Source organism: Diadema antillarum, unplaced genomic scaffold (genome assembly GCF_040938485.1).
Source record: "Diadema antillarum isolate AM-2024a unplaced genomic scaffold, OU_Dant_1.0 seq00000585_RagTag, whole genome shotgun sequence".
In the NCBI taxonomy this organism is placed as follows: domain Eukaryota; kingdom Metazoa; phylum Echinodermata; class Echinoidea; order Diadematoida; family Diadematidae; genus Diadema; species Diadema antillarum.
In genome coordinates this window covers 720,246-739,785 of record NW_027271519.1, presented here as the reverse complement: position 1 = coordinate 739,785, position 19,540 = coordinate 720,246, and the positions used below count along the sequence as shown (strand labels likewise).

Genomic DNA, 19,540 nt, shown 5'->3' with positions numbered 1-19,540 from the left:
TATGTGTTTAGGAAATGATATAATGCCTGTAGGCCTATTATATAGCAGTCTTATACAAATAGCTCATAGGCCTATTTCAACCAAAAAAAAAAAAAAACTTGATGCAAGTATAATATATGTTTGTGTAAAATAGCCAGATTAATATAGTACAAAAAATGTACCAAAATTTTGATGCACGTTAATTCCTTTGAACATTTTCAATTCATCAAGTTTATTCAAAGGAAGAACAAATCTATATGTTTACAGTGGAAATAATTCTATACATTTCAGCAATTTGTGTCGATATATATATTTTCATGAACACGTATCTAAAAAAAATACATTTCTTCATTCGTATATTTGCAAAGGACATTTCATTGGAATGTATTTTAATGTTATTATGTTTCGATGTTTGAATTTTGATTGTGAATGTTTTACATGGCATTAATAATAATTATTATTGACAGTGCTTATATAGCGCATAACACAAAGTGATAATGGTCCTATGCACTCAATTAATTAATGGAAAACATCATGCATTAGTTGATTACAATATAACAAAATAATTTAAGTTTACAAAACAGTGTGATGAATAAAATGCAATATTGCATTAATGGTAAACATCGTGCATAAGCTGATTCCAATATTCAATTAAATTAAATTAAATTCATTTCAATTCAATTCAATTGATTTATTGATATGTAAGTCAAAAACGGAAATCACGAAAAAGCCTGGGGCTATCAAATGGAGATTTCCTTTGCAATATATAGTTTAAAATCACAGTTATTTATTACCGGAAATGAACTATCAAAAGAGTGTCATGAACAAAATGCAATATTGAATATAGCGTATTTGGAATAGATAAGCTACTTTACTTTCAAAAAAAGCAGCAGCACCAAGCAACGCCAGGAGATACAGTAATGAGGTAAAGTTAGGAAGGGGGAGGGGCACAGTAATAATATTATAAAAGACATATTCAATGGCTCCCCATTAAATGAATTCAAAATACATTGTATGTAACGTATACTCTCCAAGATGTTCATATACCCATGAGCTGACGGGATATATGCGGAAGAATGGTAAGTAAAATGATTTCCTTTTTCAGCAAGTTCTGGAACACTGGACTCGAAGGGCAGTTTATCATTCTTAAATGCAAGAAATCCCAGATTTTGGAACGAACATGCATGGCGGATTAGAACGATTTTCTGATTCTGCTTTATATAGACTTTATGTCATGAAGAAATCGGCAGGCATTTCTTGTTTCAATTTTGTAAGGGGCCGTTAATAGGATATAAAGTGAAAACGATTCTTTCGGAATATATATATTCAGCAAAACATGTGACATAAGAGATGGAGATTTGGCAAAATCATATAATGGAATATACTATATATAAAACCTTATCAAAATTATTTACGACATCCTTTACTCATATTTCAACAAAACATTCATTCATGACACTAGATATGACAGAGATATGGTATGCTGTTGCGAAATATTATTCCCGACGAAATCATTCATACTTGTATTATTTTCAACACATATAAGTGCAATATCGTGTCAAAAGAATTCGTCACTAAAGATATGGAAGAGTGCATTCATATAAAAACAGGTAGCGCCTATATGAAAATTGTATTTTTTTTTGTAATTCGTATTGTTTTGATATAACTGCACTCTTCCATATCTTCAAAACACGTTTATCCAATCTGAAAAAAAAAAATCGAAGAGACGCTGACATAGGCAGTAATGTCATACTAAATACATCAACAACAACAACAAATTCACCATTACTTTGGGGGAAACGATAACATAGATGGGATCTGTATAATAATATCTTAACTCTACAGGTCTTTATGCACTAATGACACCGTGACAATATCATGACAACGCTGTTGTCTGTCTTCGACAGATATAGACTGCCATTAAATCTTTTGGGGTGGAATTATTATTGACTGAAAATGACACAATTCTGGGTACGTTTTCAAACAACCTTCACATGTATACCTACGGAAAGAATTAATTTGAGTCTCCCTTATAATTCTTGTACTCTCAAGAGTTGCGGTATGGACTATGGTGTTATGAGATGGGTTTTTGTTTTATCTGTAAATGGTAAATTATGCCTTTAGTTACTCCGGAGGTATACTAATACTATGTAGCCCTACGATCACTTTATGATCTTCCAGTCTACGTTTATAGAGGACGTTCTATTCGGACAGGGAGGAAAACAAGGCAAGTGCCATAATGTGTCTCGCCCATTCGCGTACAAGAAATTGTATGCGAATGGGATATAACAGATTAAAAAATATATATAACAGATAAAAAGCGATATAAAAGGGTAAAGAAAAGGAAAAAAAGAAACGTGCCATAAAAACATAACATTGGGCCCTTAAAGTTCGGTCACCCTTGCCTGTGACCTTTGACCTTGTGGTGACCATCCACCGTCCCCAAGGGACATCTACCATCCAAGTTTGGTCACAAACGGACCTATGGATCAAAAGCTATGACCCATAAAAGAAACGCACCATAAAAAACTTAACTTTGGGCTCTAAAAGTTCATTGACCCATGCTTGACACCATTGACCTTGTGGTGACCATCCACTCCCCAAGGGACCTCTACCATCCGAGTTTAGTCACAAAAGGAGTTATGGATCAAAAGTTATGACCCATAATAGGAACGCACCATAAAAACTTAACATTGGGCTCTAAAAGTTCGTTGACCCCTGCTTGTGACATTTGACCTTGTGGTGATCAGGGCCCCATTTCATGAATGATGTTAGGATGGCAACTCTTGCTGGAATGGCAACTTCCAGTTGTAACAGCCAATCAGGAAGCTGGATTCTTGTCGTTACTATGACAATTGCCATTCCAGCAAGAGTTGCTATCATATCAACTTTTTATGAAATGGGGCCCAGATCATCCACTCCCCAAGGGACTTTTACCATCCAAGTTTAGTCACAAACGGACCTATGGATCAAAAGCTATGACCCATAATAGAAATGCGCCATAAAAACTTAACATTAGGCTCTAAAAGTTTGTTGACCCCTGCTTGTGACCATTGACCTTGTGGTGACCATCCACTCCCCAAGGGACATCTACCATCCAGGTTTGGTCACAAACGGAGTTATGGATCAAAAGTTATGACCCATAATAGAAACGCGCCATAAAAACTTAACATTGGGCCCTCAAGTTCATTGACCCCTGCCTGTGAGCTTTGGCCTTGAGGTGACCTTCATAATGGTAAAATGTGAAACTTTGTATGACCCCTCTTCCCTCGAAGTTTGATTGCAATTGAAGAACAGAGTAAAGAGTTATTGAAGTTTTTGTAGCGTTAGGGACAGACGCCGCAGGCGATCCCTTAGTCTCCCCTTACCTCCGGCGGGCTCGACAAAAAGGAAGAACAACAAAAACACGTGCTGACAGAAACGGCTGTTGTAAAAGACAAACGAATAAGAAAATGTAGTCATTTTTCCAGACTGAAAGACACGATCACCATTTCAGTCCAAATCAATTTGTAGACCTACATTATTTTTGATATTGTATCTAACAATTCCTATAATATGCAGACACCATCTCTCACACACCAAGTGATACACTGTTATGAAAATATTCTGCCATTTTACCAATTTTCAATTACACACTCGCATACACACATGCACACACACACACACACACACACACACACATAGAGATGAGATTTCCCAGATACTGGAACTGTGTTCACAACTCTGACTTAAGATACTTTTTGTATGGATAAAACTGAAATAGTTTTCTATTCTCACATATCTTAAATTGCTCGGATCATTTTTTTTTTTAGTTCAGCTGCATCTAATTGTTTAGAATAAATAAGTAGAGTTAAGTTCTCAAGAAAAAATGATTACAAAATGCAAAAAAACTGCATCGATCGTGACACATATCTTGTATCTTTGTTGTAGAACGACAGCAAGTTGTTTTAGAGATTTTCTGCGAAGGGTTACATCCGGGGACTCGACTGTAGACGCTTCACGATGTCGAGCATTCTGCTGAGCGACTTCGTCACTTCACAGCTGAAAAAGTACCACGCGCTTCCGTGCGCCTCCTTGTCCACCTTGTCGGGATGATAGTACGAGATGGCACGGATGATATCTTTTCTGAGTGATCCAGACACGGGCAGGTCGCGCCTTGGTTCCCCGAGGCTGCATTTAGGGGGCCATTTCTCGAAGAGCGACGCCAGGAAGAACCGTGGGCCGAATAGAATGCTGAATGCCTCGAGCTCTTCCAGCACTCGCAGATCGTGCCTGAGATTTGCCTTGCATCTCTCCTTTTCCCTGGCTTGACGTTGCTCAGCTTCACGGCGCTTTCTGAACTCTGCGGTATATACAGATGAAAAAGTAGTAAAATAGGAAGCTTTCAAATTCAACCAATAAAAGCAAGTTGCAATTGGGAAGCCATCGTTGTCTTGTGGCCATACCAGTGTTTTCCCGCATGCACCCTATCAGGATTGTCGGCGAAGTAGCTCCACCTGTTATCATCAGAGGTAACTTGCCTTCAAGATTTCCCTCAATCAGCCCTGGTCTATGTTTGTATATATGCATGCATCTATAATATTACATTCATACATGATATTATAATTTGATATAACTACATGCACGGAATACCTATTTTTCTAGAGGTAATTTCCGGTTGATTTAAGAAAGACAAAATGCAATGAAAAGGAAAACGCATCAATATTCCCTAGGATCAAGAGTATGAATGGGATAAAAGCATAATATCGGTAGGCCAAAAATGTGTTACGTATCGATTAGCGGAGTAAAAATGGCTGTTGTACATGATTCATAATAAAAAAGAATGATGACAAAAAGGTGATCATGAGTTAATACTCTATTGTTTATCATTGTTGCTATTATCACCGATCACATTGATTATGAAATATACTGCTGATATCTATCATTTTGTTCACTCTAATGAGTATGACCATCATCATAAAGGACAAGTTCACCTTCATAGACATGTGGGTTTCATGAATGCAGCAATATTAGTAGAACACATCAGTTAGAGTTTGAGGAAAATCGGACGATCCGTTCAAAAGTTATGAATTTTTGAAGTTTCTGCTCAGACACGACTGGATGACAAGACTACTACAGCTTGTGATGTCACGGTGTACAACGACATAAAGAAAGTATAAAGAAAATTCAACATATTTTTACTTTTCTCGCGTAACAAAATACTCTACTTCTCTCTTTCAGAAGGCAAGGGGAATAATATTACCATCAACATACGTCAGTAACAAGTCGAAGAAATGTGCACTTTATTCAAAAAGTAGAGTTTTGTGAAATTCTCCTTTTATTTTCCATTTATCGTTGTACATGTGACATCATACACTGTGGTAGTCTTCTCATCCAGCAGTGACTGCACAGATACTTAAAAAATTCATAACTTTTGAACGGATTGTCTGATTTTCCCCAAACTTTCACTGATGTGTTCTACTCATATTGTTGCCTTCACTCAATCTACATGTCTATGAAGGTGGACTTGTCCTTAATCACTGTAATCAGGAGGCTGTTTCGGCAGTTCCACCAAGTGACAGAAAAGGAAGATGTAACCATGAAAAAGAATAATTAAATAAAAGAGCGCTGCGCTAGAAAAAATACAAATATTCTCCTTACGGCAATCTGATTGTACTGATGTTGTGTTGTAGACACGCTAAGTGTGTTTTGCTTGTTATTTTTCGTATATTATTTTCTCTTTTATGTGTATGTATGTGTGTGTGTGCGTGCGTGCGTGCGTTTATAAGACTGCATGCATGTGTGTACCACTTGAGAGAGGTGATGTTATACTGTAGTTGATCAGTACTTGGTTTCTTTAAATTGAAGTAATTTCTGAAATGCATTTCATTATTATTTAACTGACTGTCAACAGTACCGTTTTTTTTTTTTTTGTGCGTGTTGTTATTATCATATAACATGTATTAGGACCATTTGGACCAAGCTGTTTGGATGAGGAAAATAATTATTGTATCCATCATTATGATTTCCATCTAACAAAATCAAGGTAAAGACTTAAACATGACTGGTCAATGTCATGCCACTTGTTTGTCTATGTTGATTTTTGTTTCAAAAAACAATGCCTTCAGTTGAACGCAGTAAAACTTTACCAGACCTAACTGGCATGAGCAGATGAAGGCCTACCTGCTGCTTTGGCTATGCAGCTCTCGGCAAGTTCTCGGTGATGGCGGACGTCCAGGCGGAGGGCCTCAATATCAGTCAGAAATGTGTAAGTCTTTCGCTCACATAGCGTCTCCGCCTCCTTTAGAAGGTTCGTACATCTTGTCATGTATCTTGGAAATAGAAAACCAAAATAATCTTCAGATTTCCAGGAAAATTCTGGACCAGAAATAACTTGATTTAAGAAAAATAAGGGAAAAAACTTTCAAGCTCAAAAAACGAAATTTTCTATCAAACTTGGACTAAAAGACGGGAGTCATGCAATTTTAAAGAAGAATCGGTATAATTTTCGCAAAACAGTTCTCAAACAGTTCACAGTTCATATGAATGTGGAAATGAGTGAAGTGATGATGTCATCATCTTAAAATTTTCACTTGACCCTACGCAAGAAACTGACGAAAATTTAATCTTTCTGCCGGTAAGAAAAAATTCCTCAGAATGATATCATTCATAATTGAATAACTTCAATACAATAATATTCTAATCAGTCCGGTATTCGAATTTTCTACTAGGGCAGAATTGCGTTTTAACAAAAACAAAGAACTCTAGATATCTGAAAGTTAATAATATGCAGCATGGAACTCGGGGAAAGAAATTATACATGACATTGTGACGACACTGACACGAAAGCAACGGGTACGAGTGAATTGACTGAGTAAAAACTCAGAAAGTTAATCTTGTATTGCAATTTCGATTTTCATATACAGGTCATCAAATCAAAATGTGTGCATATTGCATGGGCACCTCCATAAGTGACAGTAAATCATTTACAAAACGCTCATGTTATTTCATAAAGAGTCGGGGGAGAGGTTTTGGATAGATTTCTTGAAAATGACCTCGATCATTCTTTACATCGAGATAATTTAATTACATTACGTACTTATGAAACTACAAGAGATTTGTTGATTATATCATTCTTTATGGTATCATAAGCTCTGTCCGACCCGAAAAAGCAAAAAAAAAAAAAAAAAAAAAAAACAGAACAAAACAAGAAAAAAAAACGAACCAAACAATAGTAATTGAGAACTTCTTTGATTTGTGCTTCATCTTGTTAACACTTCCTCGATTTCTTATAAATCAGTGTCCTCCTTAAGATGAACTCCACATTAAAGGACAAGTTCATCTCCATATACATGTGGATTGAGTGAATGCAACAATATTAGTAGAACACATCAGAGGAAGTTTGGGGAAAATCAGACAATCTGTTCAAAAGTCATGAATTTTTAAAGTATCTGCACAGTCACTGCTGGATGAGAAGACTACTACAGTGTATGATGTCATATGCGTACAACGATATAAAGAAAATAAAAAGAGAATTTCACAAAACTTCACTTTTTGAATAAAGTGCACATTTCTTCGACTTGTTGCTGACACATGTTATAAGGGTAATATTATTCCCCCTGCCTTCTGAAAGAGAGAAGTCAAGTGTTCTTTTGTGATGCGAGAAAAGTGAAAATATGTGGAATTTCCTTTATTCTTTCCTTTAGTCCATGGCCAGGCCAGATATTGGTACCATCTGAGGTGGCAAAACCTTTTTGGTGTCATTTTGTTTGTCGGGCATAGATATGCTTATCAAGCTATGATAGCATTTCCAAATGAGTAGCTTAGTCATAATACATGAATTTTTAACCAATTTGGTTTCGTTGTTATATCCCTATACTTCTGAATCGAAACTAACCGCTATACAAAGAAGAGCACTGTCTTCTGTATGTTCCATAGAGCTGTAAAATGCAGCTCTATGGTATGTTCACAGGTGTTCTGTTGTAAACGCGGTGCGCTTAGTCTTTATTCAAGGCAGCGAAGGGAATATCCAAAGGTTATGATGTCCACAGCGCTTAGTCTTTATTCTAGACGGCGAAGGGAATATCCAAAGCGTATGATACAGTGTATATCCTTTTATCTAAAAACAACAACAACAATAAAAGCAATTCCTCGTGAATTTTACCACATTTTTCAATTATTTATCATTTTCCGGCGAAAACGCTACGGTGAAAACGCTAATACCACGCCAATGTCGCGTTATTTCCCTCCAACAATATAAGATAATGCAAAAACAATGTACCAGTACACTACGATACATTATAATGAATAATATTGTAAATGAACAGAGTGATTTTTGTCTAAAACTGATGTATTTGTAGATAGGGTAGTATAAAAACAGTATCTAATAATCCCTTTTATGAGGAACTTTTATAGATATGATAACGGTACATTGGTCTAGATAAAGACTAAGCGCACCGCATGACAGCTGTGGACATCATAACCCTTTGGATATTCCCTTCGCTGCCTTGAATAAAGACTAAGCGCACCGCGTTTACAACAGAACACCTGTGGACATACGGAAGACAGTGCTCTTCTTTATATAGCGGTTAGTTTCGATTCAGAAGTAAAGGGATATAAAAACGAGATCAAATTGGTTAAAAAATCATTTATTATGACTAAGCTACTCATTTGGAAATGCTATCATAGCTTGATAAGCATATCTATGCCCTACAAACAAACTGACACCAAAAAGGTTGTGCCACCTCAGGTGGTACCAACAACCCATTTTTCGGGTCTTGGCCCATGGACTACTTATATCGTTGTACTCATGTGACATCACAAGCTATAGTAGTCTTCTCATCCATCCTTAAGTGAGGAGAAACTTCAAAAAATCATAACTTTTGAACGGGTTGTCCAATTCTCCTCAAAGTCTCACTGATGTGTTCTACTAATATTGCTCCATGCACTCAACCCACTAGGTGAACTTGTCCTTTAATATTCAAACTCATTACCCTAAGCATGTCTGGTAGTCTGTTTGTTGGAACTTCTTTAGTCCTATCTGGTATACTATCCTGGCTTGCTCCATCTTCCCTTCAGCTTTCGGGGGGCACTTCGGCAGACAGCCAAGGAAATCACCCCACAGGGAATCTTTCTCTGAAACATACCATGAGATAGAGAAGACATGATACAGAGTGATTACACTGACTAAACAACCATAGTGTTAACAGAGAGGGGAGGGAGCTGGTCTTGGATTGGGAAGGACATGTGAATATAAATAATAATAAAAATAATAATAATAATAATAATAATAACAATAATAATGATAATGATAATACTAATACTAATAATAATAATGATTATAATAATGACAATAACAATAAGAACAATAATGATAATGATAATAATAATAATAATAATAATAATGATAATGTCTTCTCTACCTGAGGGCCCTGCAATTATTATCCTAGAGTTGCCAGGTACCCATTTATGCACCTAGGTGGAGAGTGACATGGTGGGTAAAACATCTTGTCCAAGGACGTAAGCATTGGGCGGGATTCGAACTCGGGACCTCCGATCGGGAGTAGGGAGTCTTATCCACTATATACCACAGGGCCCCACTGCAGTGGCGCCACCCCCAATGTGGCGCCTCCAGACCAGGAGTGAAGCGATTGGGATGGAAACGTGGCACAGAAGTATGGCACCAACGAACATGGAGGTATATAAAACAGATAAGACGCTCATACGGATCCCGAGAGGGACTGGAATCATGGAGCAGCTGTAATGATGAGGGGTATGATAATTATACCAAATTAAAAACAGTCACACAAATACGAGTGAACAGATGGGTGACCATTATAGACTGGAAGAGTAATTAACATGATTAATGCAAATTTTGCGAAATAATGTACCCGTTCAAGCAATTTTTTGACATCTAAAGATTCTGCTGACACGTACACACATGAATGAAACAAATGAGTATTGATGTAAAACTAAAGTTTCGACAGGAGGAATAACTGCATGGTGTCGTTAACATAATACATCTTCATAATATTGTCTAAATGCTTTAAGTATTCTCTCTAACGCGTTGTATATCTAGTACCTTCCTCTTATTGGGGACATTACTTTTCTTTTCAGAACGATGGGAACGATGAAGATATTGATGTTTTAATCACCTTTGGAAGTGAAGCTCGGAGAACATCCCGACAACCAAGAGCGGAAGTCATCTACGCAATTCTGAATGGACATCTCGAGCAGTGCCTGCCATCCATCACACTTGCATTGTCGTCTGGAGCGAGCTCTGGAGAGATGGATCGCGGCTTCCTTAAAATGACGATGGATGTTCTGAAACGCACAGAAAAAACTCGTTTTAACAAAGTTATGATATCTTGAGCTAACTATGCTTGACCGCGCTTACTGGCTATAATATAATCTTGACAAAATAACCATAATAATAGAGACGGTTCCATGACATTTGCTCATGCGACAATTGCTCCCATAGAATATCTGCACGCTAAGCCAAGCATAACCCTAACCCTAATCTTAATCCTCATATCAAACTAAGCCTAAAACCCTATCACAGCCCTAACCCTAAGTCCTTGGAAAAAAAAAACAAGACCGGAGCAATTATCGCAGGAGCAAATGTCGTGTTACCGATTATAACAAGTATTGGTTTGCACGTTCAAGGCCCTGTTTTACTAAAAAGATAAAATCGATTTTAAATTTCCTTAACACACAGGCTGACAGGCATCACAGAAATCAACTTTATAATCAATCTTAACTCTTCATAAAACAGGGCCCACGAAGTGTAACATAATTTACCGTCCTGCCTCCCGACAGCTTCGGATGTTCTCGATACAAGACCGCCAGTTTGAGGGAAGCGGCGGCTACGTTCTTCGCAGCGGAGACCTCTTCGTCTGGTGTTTTAGATGCAGAGAGTGCCAGACGGTACAGACGCAGGGCTTCCCTAAGGCAAAGGCCCTTCTTCCTGGCATCTATTTGGAAAGTGGCAGCCTTGAACAGAATATTTCCTTCTGTCCTCTTCATGTCCGATTTAGACCCGCGAGGCTTGGGTGATGTCTTTACTGGAAGCTCGTCCTCGCAGTTTCCCGTCGATTCAGAATCACCTGTGGCGTTGTAACGATACTTTAACATTAAAGTGTAACTTCAATTCATACCATAATATTATTAGAACTAATTAAACATAGACATATAAATATATATCTAAGAGCGATTATCACTGTGCTGATAAGTCGTTTATTAAATGGTTGACAGTAACACTCCACATAGTTCTTTTTTTTTAAAGCATTTAACGTTCCTTTTCAAGCCTATTATTCTTCATATAGATCTATAGCTCCATATCTTTCAGACACTCTGTAGCATTACCATACTGCTCGGATTTGTTTGTGTTATTATGATTACTATTATTATTATTATTATTATCATCATTACTATTATTATTATTATTATCGTTATTATTATTATTATTATTATTATTATTATTATTATTATTATTATTATCATCATTATCGAATGGAATCATTATTGGCCAGTGCTAATATCACAATACACACCATATTTGCTATCAAATACGTCTCAAAATATACTGTTCGGCTTAGGTAAATGGCATAGTGCTTACTCATTTGAGATTCGTTGGCTGACATCAACTCAAGTTTTTCTTTCAAACACTTCTGCATGAGTTCCTCCAACTGTTTTGTCCAAGCCGCACCTTTGCAGTGGCCATCCTTAAGTGCTCTCGTGAAGTATCCCATGGCTTCGTCGTATCTTTTCACGACGATCTAGATAATATATATAGAAAATAATATATATCTAGATAATATATCCAAATGTCATTTCGCACGATAAACCGTGATTGATAGCACCCATCCCCATAAAGGTTGCTGTATATAATCATGCCATGATTTTGATAAAACTGTGAACAGATATGCGTGTTTTTTAATCAGAGAAAAATTAGGGGGAACGTAAAGATCACGACAACCGGTTCAGCATGCACATCTTCTGGAGTACAAATACCGCACATCCATACAGGCAAATAACTCTGAGATTCGACCGTAATTTCACTTCGGGCCTTACTTATACATAGTCAATAAATAATGAATAAATTGTCCTCATGAACTCGATCCAGTCGTGTTCTATCAATTCTTCAGTGACGTTGAGGCTTACCTTAGCGTCGGACGTAGACAGCTTAAGATTTTCACGGTACAGTGAGGCGAGCTTCCACGAGGCCGTGGCAGCGTTCTTGGCGGCCGAAGCGCCATCCTGACTCGACTTCGCCGCTCCGAGGGATGACTGGTACCATTTAATAGCCTCCCGGAGCGCCGCGGATCGCTCTACTGCCGGCTGCTTATCGTTCAAGGACTGAGACAGCAAGTTGCCTTGTTTCCTTAGCAAAGCCGAGAGCGATTCGATAGATTGTGTATCACGGGCGTTGTCATCTATAGAGAAAGTCACGTTATACAAAAAAGAAAAGAAAAGAAAGATAAATGGCAACATTTTCCATTGCTATCAGAGGCAAAATAAGTTTCATTTGTGTCATATCATGACAGTTTCAATGTATGTTCGTCTGGCTCATATGAGGAGGAAACAGTTAGAATGAGATAAGAACTAAAAGCCTCCTCTCTATGAACATAACCATCATATATTCTTAGGTTATGGTCCGACTTTATTTTGGGGTTTGGGTTTTCTTTCTTTTTTCTGCAAGCGAAAAAATTCGAATCAAAATTTTCTCCAATGAACGACGACCGCAGAAAGTATACAAAGCTGCGACTCACCATCCAGATTTGCCGATTTGCCGATAAATCTCACTCTCTCGGCAGCGAACCCTCGTTGCTCGATCAGGAGATCGAATTTGACTGGCAAACTTTTCTCCCCCGACTGTTTTAGAAGCGGCCGATCATCGTCCGCGACCGCAGTGATGGGAAAGAAAACGTCATCCGAAGCGTCGTTGTGCAGTGTGATGAATCCGAAGCCGCGAGCCTTGATGAACCGGCGAACGACTCCTGTGACGTCTTTTTCGACGACACGAGAGTTTGGGCCTGTCCGTCCAGATGACGCCATCATTTAAATCTCCCGTCTTCGACAAGTAAAACTGGTATAAAAAGGGAAATTAATGAATTCAAACTTGTGCACAGCAGCCAAATACTAGACGAACAATAATGATTTTAACGATGAGTTGCCATACACTAACACACATTGCTCGCTATACAGAATGATGTTCGCGATGCTTCACACGCTTGCCAACTACATCTCCAAAGATTTTTTTTTTTAAATCAACAGATTAGGTCCAAAATAAGAAGGTGTAGTTCATGCATCACCATGACATTTTCTTCCTACAACGTTTTATTTCCATCTATCTACAACCACTCATTGAACAGTGTTTACGTTGGTGTATGCTTCCCGTTCTATACAAGGTTTGTCTCACACGTGTTTTTTTTTGAATGTTTCCCTTGGAATCTTTGAATCATTCCTGTCAACTTATATAATTCATCCTTTCCTGGATTGTGGTTTGCTTAGCTACTCAAAACTATAAAGTGATATGCCATTCATGACTGTATCTAATCGGTCAATAACCATAGTTGAATGATAATAAAATGCGTCATTAACGTGCAGCTTTTCCGTATCAAAGATGAACGTTCAAAGCCGTACGCAGTCATTTTGATAGCTGAATGGTGCCAAAGTAAACAAAGGGAAAACCCAATATAAACAAAGCCAAAGGTAGGACAAAGTTCAACGGACGGGGAAAGGGGTCACCTCTTAATTCCACCTCTCTGTTTTAACATTTATTATGTTTATCTTTAAAAAAAGGTCACGGTATTTCATTGGTTTTAAAATACAGCTCGATAATAATTGGATAAACATGATAACTTTACAACAGATCGTTTTTAATGTTCTTCCATTTATAGAGCAATGTTGGGAATGTCTCGGATATTATGAGAATGTTTTTTTGCGTCAATAAGTCACACTGTGTAATAAAAGTACAGAGCGCACAATATGATGGCTAACTTCTATAACATTCATTACAAAATTGTGATATGACATGGATGCCAAATAATGTAACCACCTGTATGTGACCACATGCAGCCTTACAACCTGTAGGCAAAACTTAACATTTTCACCCGGCGTTCGTAAGTAATGACATGTGGTACAATGACTCCTTCCCTTTTCGCACCCAGCTGCACTGTCTATGTATTACTAAAAATGCACTTAACGTTCAGTTTCATAGCTGCCTTCGAGTTGGTGTTGGCTTGGGGATCTTGCAAAAACGACTGCTGCGGAATTAGAATCTTTTCATAACATTTCATAGAACAAATAATGGCATTACTTGGTTTGGCGTTAGTGAAATTATTCATCAAAATACACTCCGCTTTGCCTCGCCTTGCCTTCGCTTTCGTCTCGCCTGTTTCCAACTGTTTAAAATTTACTGTCGGGAGGATAAACTAACGCCCTGTGTCAAGCCCTTTTTACACTTGTATTTCTTAACCCCGTACTTTCTCTGACCCAGGAATATCGTTAGTCCCGTACCAATTTTTTCAGCTTTTTACACTCGCCAGTAAATCCCGTACTAAGCTCTTGTCCTGGGCTAAGGAGAAAACTGACCTTTTAACACTCATATTTCTTAGCCCCGTACTTTCCAAACCACATGAATATTCATGATTGCGCTGTGCACTGTACAAGTACACGCACGCACCGGCAGCACTTGATTACCTCGTTTCTGATTGGTCAGTGGGGGGTCAGACTTCGTCTCCGTCGCTTAGCCCCGGATTATTTTTTCGTTCTGTTTTCACTCGCTTGCTTGGCACCGCAATTGCGGTGCTAACCATGCTATTTTGCAGGGCCAGATAGAACGGGATTATCGGTGGGGCTAGCCCACTTTCGCAAAACAAGTGTAAACAGAAAGTGGGTTAAGGAAAGTCCGGTACCAACGGTGGGGCCAAGGCCATAAAATGATACCAACAGAGCTATAGGATTAAGAATGACTTTCCTACCCTCCCCTCCCCCATCACACAAGCAACGCATGATCGATCTCCAGAAATGAAATAATTGCAGAAAATCTTCAGCAAATGACGGATCTTAAGTGGAAATCATAAAATCATTGAAATGTTTAGAAATTGTTGCTAAAATTTGCCGAAATATGGCAATTTTAAATGAATCTCAATTTGACATCTAAACATGTGCATGTACCACTATATATCTTACTTATACACGTATGTGAATTTCTATTCATGAAAGAAATTCGCAGCCAGTGACGATTTATTTCAGCACATTCTCCTCTATAGAAACTACAAAACTGATCCAGAAAACCCTGTCCTTCGTTTTTGTTTGTTTGTGTTTGTTTGTTTTGTTTGATTGATTTTTGTTCAAGAAGCAAAATAAAAATTCACAATGATTACGATACTCTTATTATCATGCCATGTGGCTCAGACGGGTTCTCCTAGATTTATTGTGTGTATTAAATTTTATTCATTCATCAATTTACTTATTCATTCATTCATTTATTCATTCATTCATTCATTCATTCATTCATTCATTCATTCATTCACTTATTCATTCATTTAGTTCAATTTGTTGTTTCGCACATTTATTTATCATTTACTTTGCTGTCGTTACTCAAAATAAGGTAAATACGCAAAATATCTTCTGCCTGAGCAAACTGTTGGTTTCTTACTTCATGTCCTGTTTTTTCCTTTCTTTAATTTCATTTTTCATTGCATTTTTTCAGTAATTTGCCGACAATACATTTGACATTTTGTTGTTTCCTTCAGACATGTGTTTCTTATAACTCAAAGTAAAATTATATGAATATGATAGTAAACTACATCTGGACATACACAATGAACACGAGTATACATGTAAGTGGTTAATTCTAGACAGAGGTAATGTACAGGAAGAAAAAAAAAGAAATGTAACGGCCTGCATGCATATTTTATACGCTACAGTTTTCGTAAATATTTTGTCAAAATGCGGAGAACAGCTAAAGAAGAAATACAGACTTAAAGCCTACTGTTCATAGAAAAATTGATCCACCAGGGAATCTTGAGAATATTTTACTGTACAATATTTCATGAAAGCGACATATTACATGAATATTGTTGTAGTAGGCTTATCATGTCTCTCAATTTTCTCGATTTTCCAACTCTGATACATACTCTGATCTGTTTTAAAATCATGGTATGTATGTATATATATATATATATATCTTATATATTGTAAGTGTTAAAGGGTCATTACATTATAGCTGTAGTCAAAAGATGGCTTTCAATATATTCTAGCACCTTTTCATAGGCCTACACCGGTAGTTGATATTGACAAAGATATTTTTGTCTTTTTGAATTAAAAAAATCCCATTATTTACAATATCGTTTACCTGTCCGAACTGGTAGAATACAAGATACAAGGTACAGTAATGCATACTTCCTCACACTGATTCTGACGATTTCCCCTCACCTATGTCGATCTCCCAATCCTATGTTTGTGAGAAACGGCTGTATCAGTCAGACATGGAGAAGATCATGTATCTGAAGTCTCGGATTGACTTCCAAATAATTTGTGACGAGTCTTATATCCAGGTTCTCTGCTATCCAGCTTCCGATCTCTTATCACTGGACTGAACTCCCCAATGATGCGTGCTCCTATATTATCAACAAAGTAAATGATTTCCACTGGGATTGGCGTAGCCTTTAAACAAGGCGACTCGCTCTGCGTGCCCCCGTATAGCGCGTTTACCCCACAAACCTGTAGGCCGACGAGTGGAGCGAGCCGCCTTTATCCACTCGTTCAGGGATGTGTACTTTTGTCGTTGTTGTTGCTTTATATTCTTTGACAAATTTGCGTACAAATTTGACGCAGAAAATACACACGGCACCAAGGCAAGCCTCGTTAATATTAAAGCCTCGTTAATATTAAGTAACTATTCTTATTCTACTTAATATTAACGAGGCTTGCCTTGGTGCCGTGTGTATTTTCTGCGTCAAATTTGTACGCAAATTTGTCAAAGAATATAAAGCAACAACAACGACAAAAGTACACATCCCTGAACGAGTGGATAAAGGCGGCTCGCTCCACTCGCCGGCCAACGGGTTTGTTGGGTAAACGCGCTATACGGGGGCACGCAGAGCGAGTCGCCTTGTTTAAAGGCTAGGATTGGCGTAGAGTCGGTTTTCCCTAAATATTGCGCAATCCTCGACACGTCCACAAAACAGCTCGAGGAAGCTACGCAACTGGGAGGCGTAGTACTATTATAGTGTAGCTCTCATTTAAAAAAGTTATGTTTTGTAACGCGTGACCTGCGTGGGATCGCGAAGTGCAGGGGCGGAGGAGGAAGGGAGGATTGATTGATTGATTGATTGATTGATTGATTGATTGATTGATTGATTGATTGATTGATTGATTACTTTTTTGTCCACTCTGTACATTGGATAAGTCACATCACAACAGGACAAACATATATATGAAATACATCACAGGTACACCGCAGACATATCACACAATGCGACTGAAATTAACACATACTAGCATCAATAATGAAAAAAAATATATATATACATGTATATAATAAACATACTTAAAATCACTAATAAAAACAACAATCCTCCATAAAAAGGTATGGTTTAGACCAATTTAAAGCTGTCATGCTATTTCTCAAAGAGAGATCCAATTAACATGTGTATTCTGATAATGGTTCACTGAAATGTTATCACATGTGCAAGAAACATGTTGATGACGTAAGAGATTAGACAACTGTTCATGGTGATTGACTCCATGAATGAATGCTGTGATATCGAAATAAGAGGGTTGTCATCTTGGTAGTAGCACAAGTTTGCACTTATCTAGTTACCGGAGTGTGGTGCAACTTTTTGGAAATCCCCACGTCTTGAAGGAATTGAAGAGATTAATTGTCATTTCCTTGAAAATGCCACAAAGAAATATACATGTACAATGTATTTCCTCTGGCCAAGAGATGTGTAAAAATGGTATGAAAAGGTTTCGGGGAAATGTCCCGAATTAAAATGAAAATGAAAATTCTTGAGCCTTGAGCACTTTGGTCAAATGGACAATGCAGGTCCTTAAATGTATCAGAAAGGCAACATTAACCCACAAAATCCCAGACACATTTTTGTGGGTTGGTGCTGTATCTTTTAACTATAGGTTTTTTCTATTCATATTATTGATAAAACCTATGCATTATGCACTGCACTACAAGACAGAACTCTTGCTCTGTGCAGTCTTGGGCAAAAAAAAAGAAAAAAGAAAAAAGGTGTTTCAAAAATTAATGAGAATGATATACACATACAATGTATATAATTTCTGACCATGAGGGTCAAGATGATTTTGGAAAAGCCTATACTGTATTTGTTTGTTGTTGTTGTTGGTTTTTTTTTTTTTTTTTGCTTTTGGAAAAGCCTATTTGTTTGTTGGTTTTTTCCCCTTTTCAACATGTAATTTGCATTAAGTGCTATCAGGAATACAGTATTATTCTATAACTTAAAGGATTAACTTTTTGCTATCTTCTGGCCAGAATTTTGGTGACACATATAACTGCCTGGCTCAAACCCACGAAAAGTAGGACAAATTAAATCACATTCACTTACGTGCACACATGTACCCATAGCAACAATGAAAAACACAACATACAGAAATGAGACAATACTATTAAAATAAAATGCAGTTTACTTGCTCCTTTTATTACCAGCCTGAGGCACTGCCTCATATCAATGATTTGCATGTAAAAGTACAGCAAACAGGAATGCACTTGGCTATTGTGAACGACAAGAACATTTGGAACTGACAGCTGTGTAGATAAGACAGTTGTCCTATGCAGCAGACTTTACACTGCCATGAGTTTCTCCCACTATTTCTCTAGATAATCTCTCTTTCTGACACTCATCACAAATACAACGTGTAAATTGAGGGAGAGCTGAGAGGAGAAGCTTACTACTGTAAAAGTGGACATTTTAGTGGTGTTGAAATTTTTATGTATTTGTCGCAGCCAGAAACTAGCACAAAAATAAAAGCACACAATTATTTATGCTTGCTTTATATTCCAGTAGTGCATGTCTTGATTCTGTGAAATCAAAAACACGCGAAACTCATCTTACCTGATCGAGCAAGAAAATTACTCATGCAAAAAATATCCACTTTCACAGTATATTAAATCTCCTGCATTATTTTGTTTGCCATCTTAATATATACAGTGCAGCTAGCATTGGGATCCTTTGTTTGGCAAAGCTACAATAATAAAGGGCAACAACTGACTGAGACTCTGCTGTGGCTTTCAATATTCGTTCACTCTTGCCACATGGCAACGAAACAACAAAAACATAACAGCTGGTCCTGTCACTGCTTCTAAACGACTACACAAATGGGGCAGGGCTGCCAATAATCTGCAGACCAAAAAAAAAAAAAAAAAAAAAAAGGATGTATGATGTATAGCTCTAAAATAACAAATCAGAATATTCTGAAGATAAGAAACATAATACATGGTTCAAAATTGGGATGTAACATATAAAAGCTCATTGCACAAGATTTAAGATAAGAAAAGTCTCATATTTAATTCCATTACTACATTTTCTCTTTTACATCAAGA

The 19,540-nt window shown here is 37.4% G+C and overlaps 2 protein-coding genes across 2 annotated transcripts; both read right to left on the bottom strand.

The window, feature by feature from the left end:
* Positions 1-3,550: 3,550 nt before the first annotated feature.
* On the bottom strand, positions 3,551-10,185 carry LOC139735549 (uncharacterized). Its single transcript, XM_071646305.1, has 4 exons — positions 10,113-10,185; positions 8,952-9,093; positions 6,142-6,290; positions 3,551-4,321 (listed from the first exon to the last, which is right to left on the bottom strand). Exons 1-4 carry the CDS (start codon positions 10,183-10,185, stop codon positions 3,948-3,950), a joined length of 738 nt encoding a protein of 245 aa, XP_071502406.1. The 3' UTR covers positions 3,551-3,947.
* An 833-nt stretch (positions 10,186-11,018) lies between these two features.
* Positions 11,019-16,543, bottom strand: LOC139735548 (uncharacterized). The gene is made up of 5 exons (XM_071646304.1): positions 16,402-16,543; positions 12,729-13,045; positions 12,121-12,392; positions 11,544-11,735; positions 11,019-11,063 (listed from the first exon to the last, which is right to left on the bottom strand). The coding sequence occupies exons 2-5, from the start codon at positions 13,015-13,017 to the stop codon at positions 11,019-11,021; spliced, it is 798 nt and encodes a 265-aa protein (XP_071502405.1). The 5' UTR covers positions 13,018-13,045; positions 16,402-16,543.
* Positions 16,544-19,540: the final 2,997 nt, after the last annotated feature.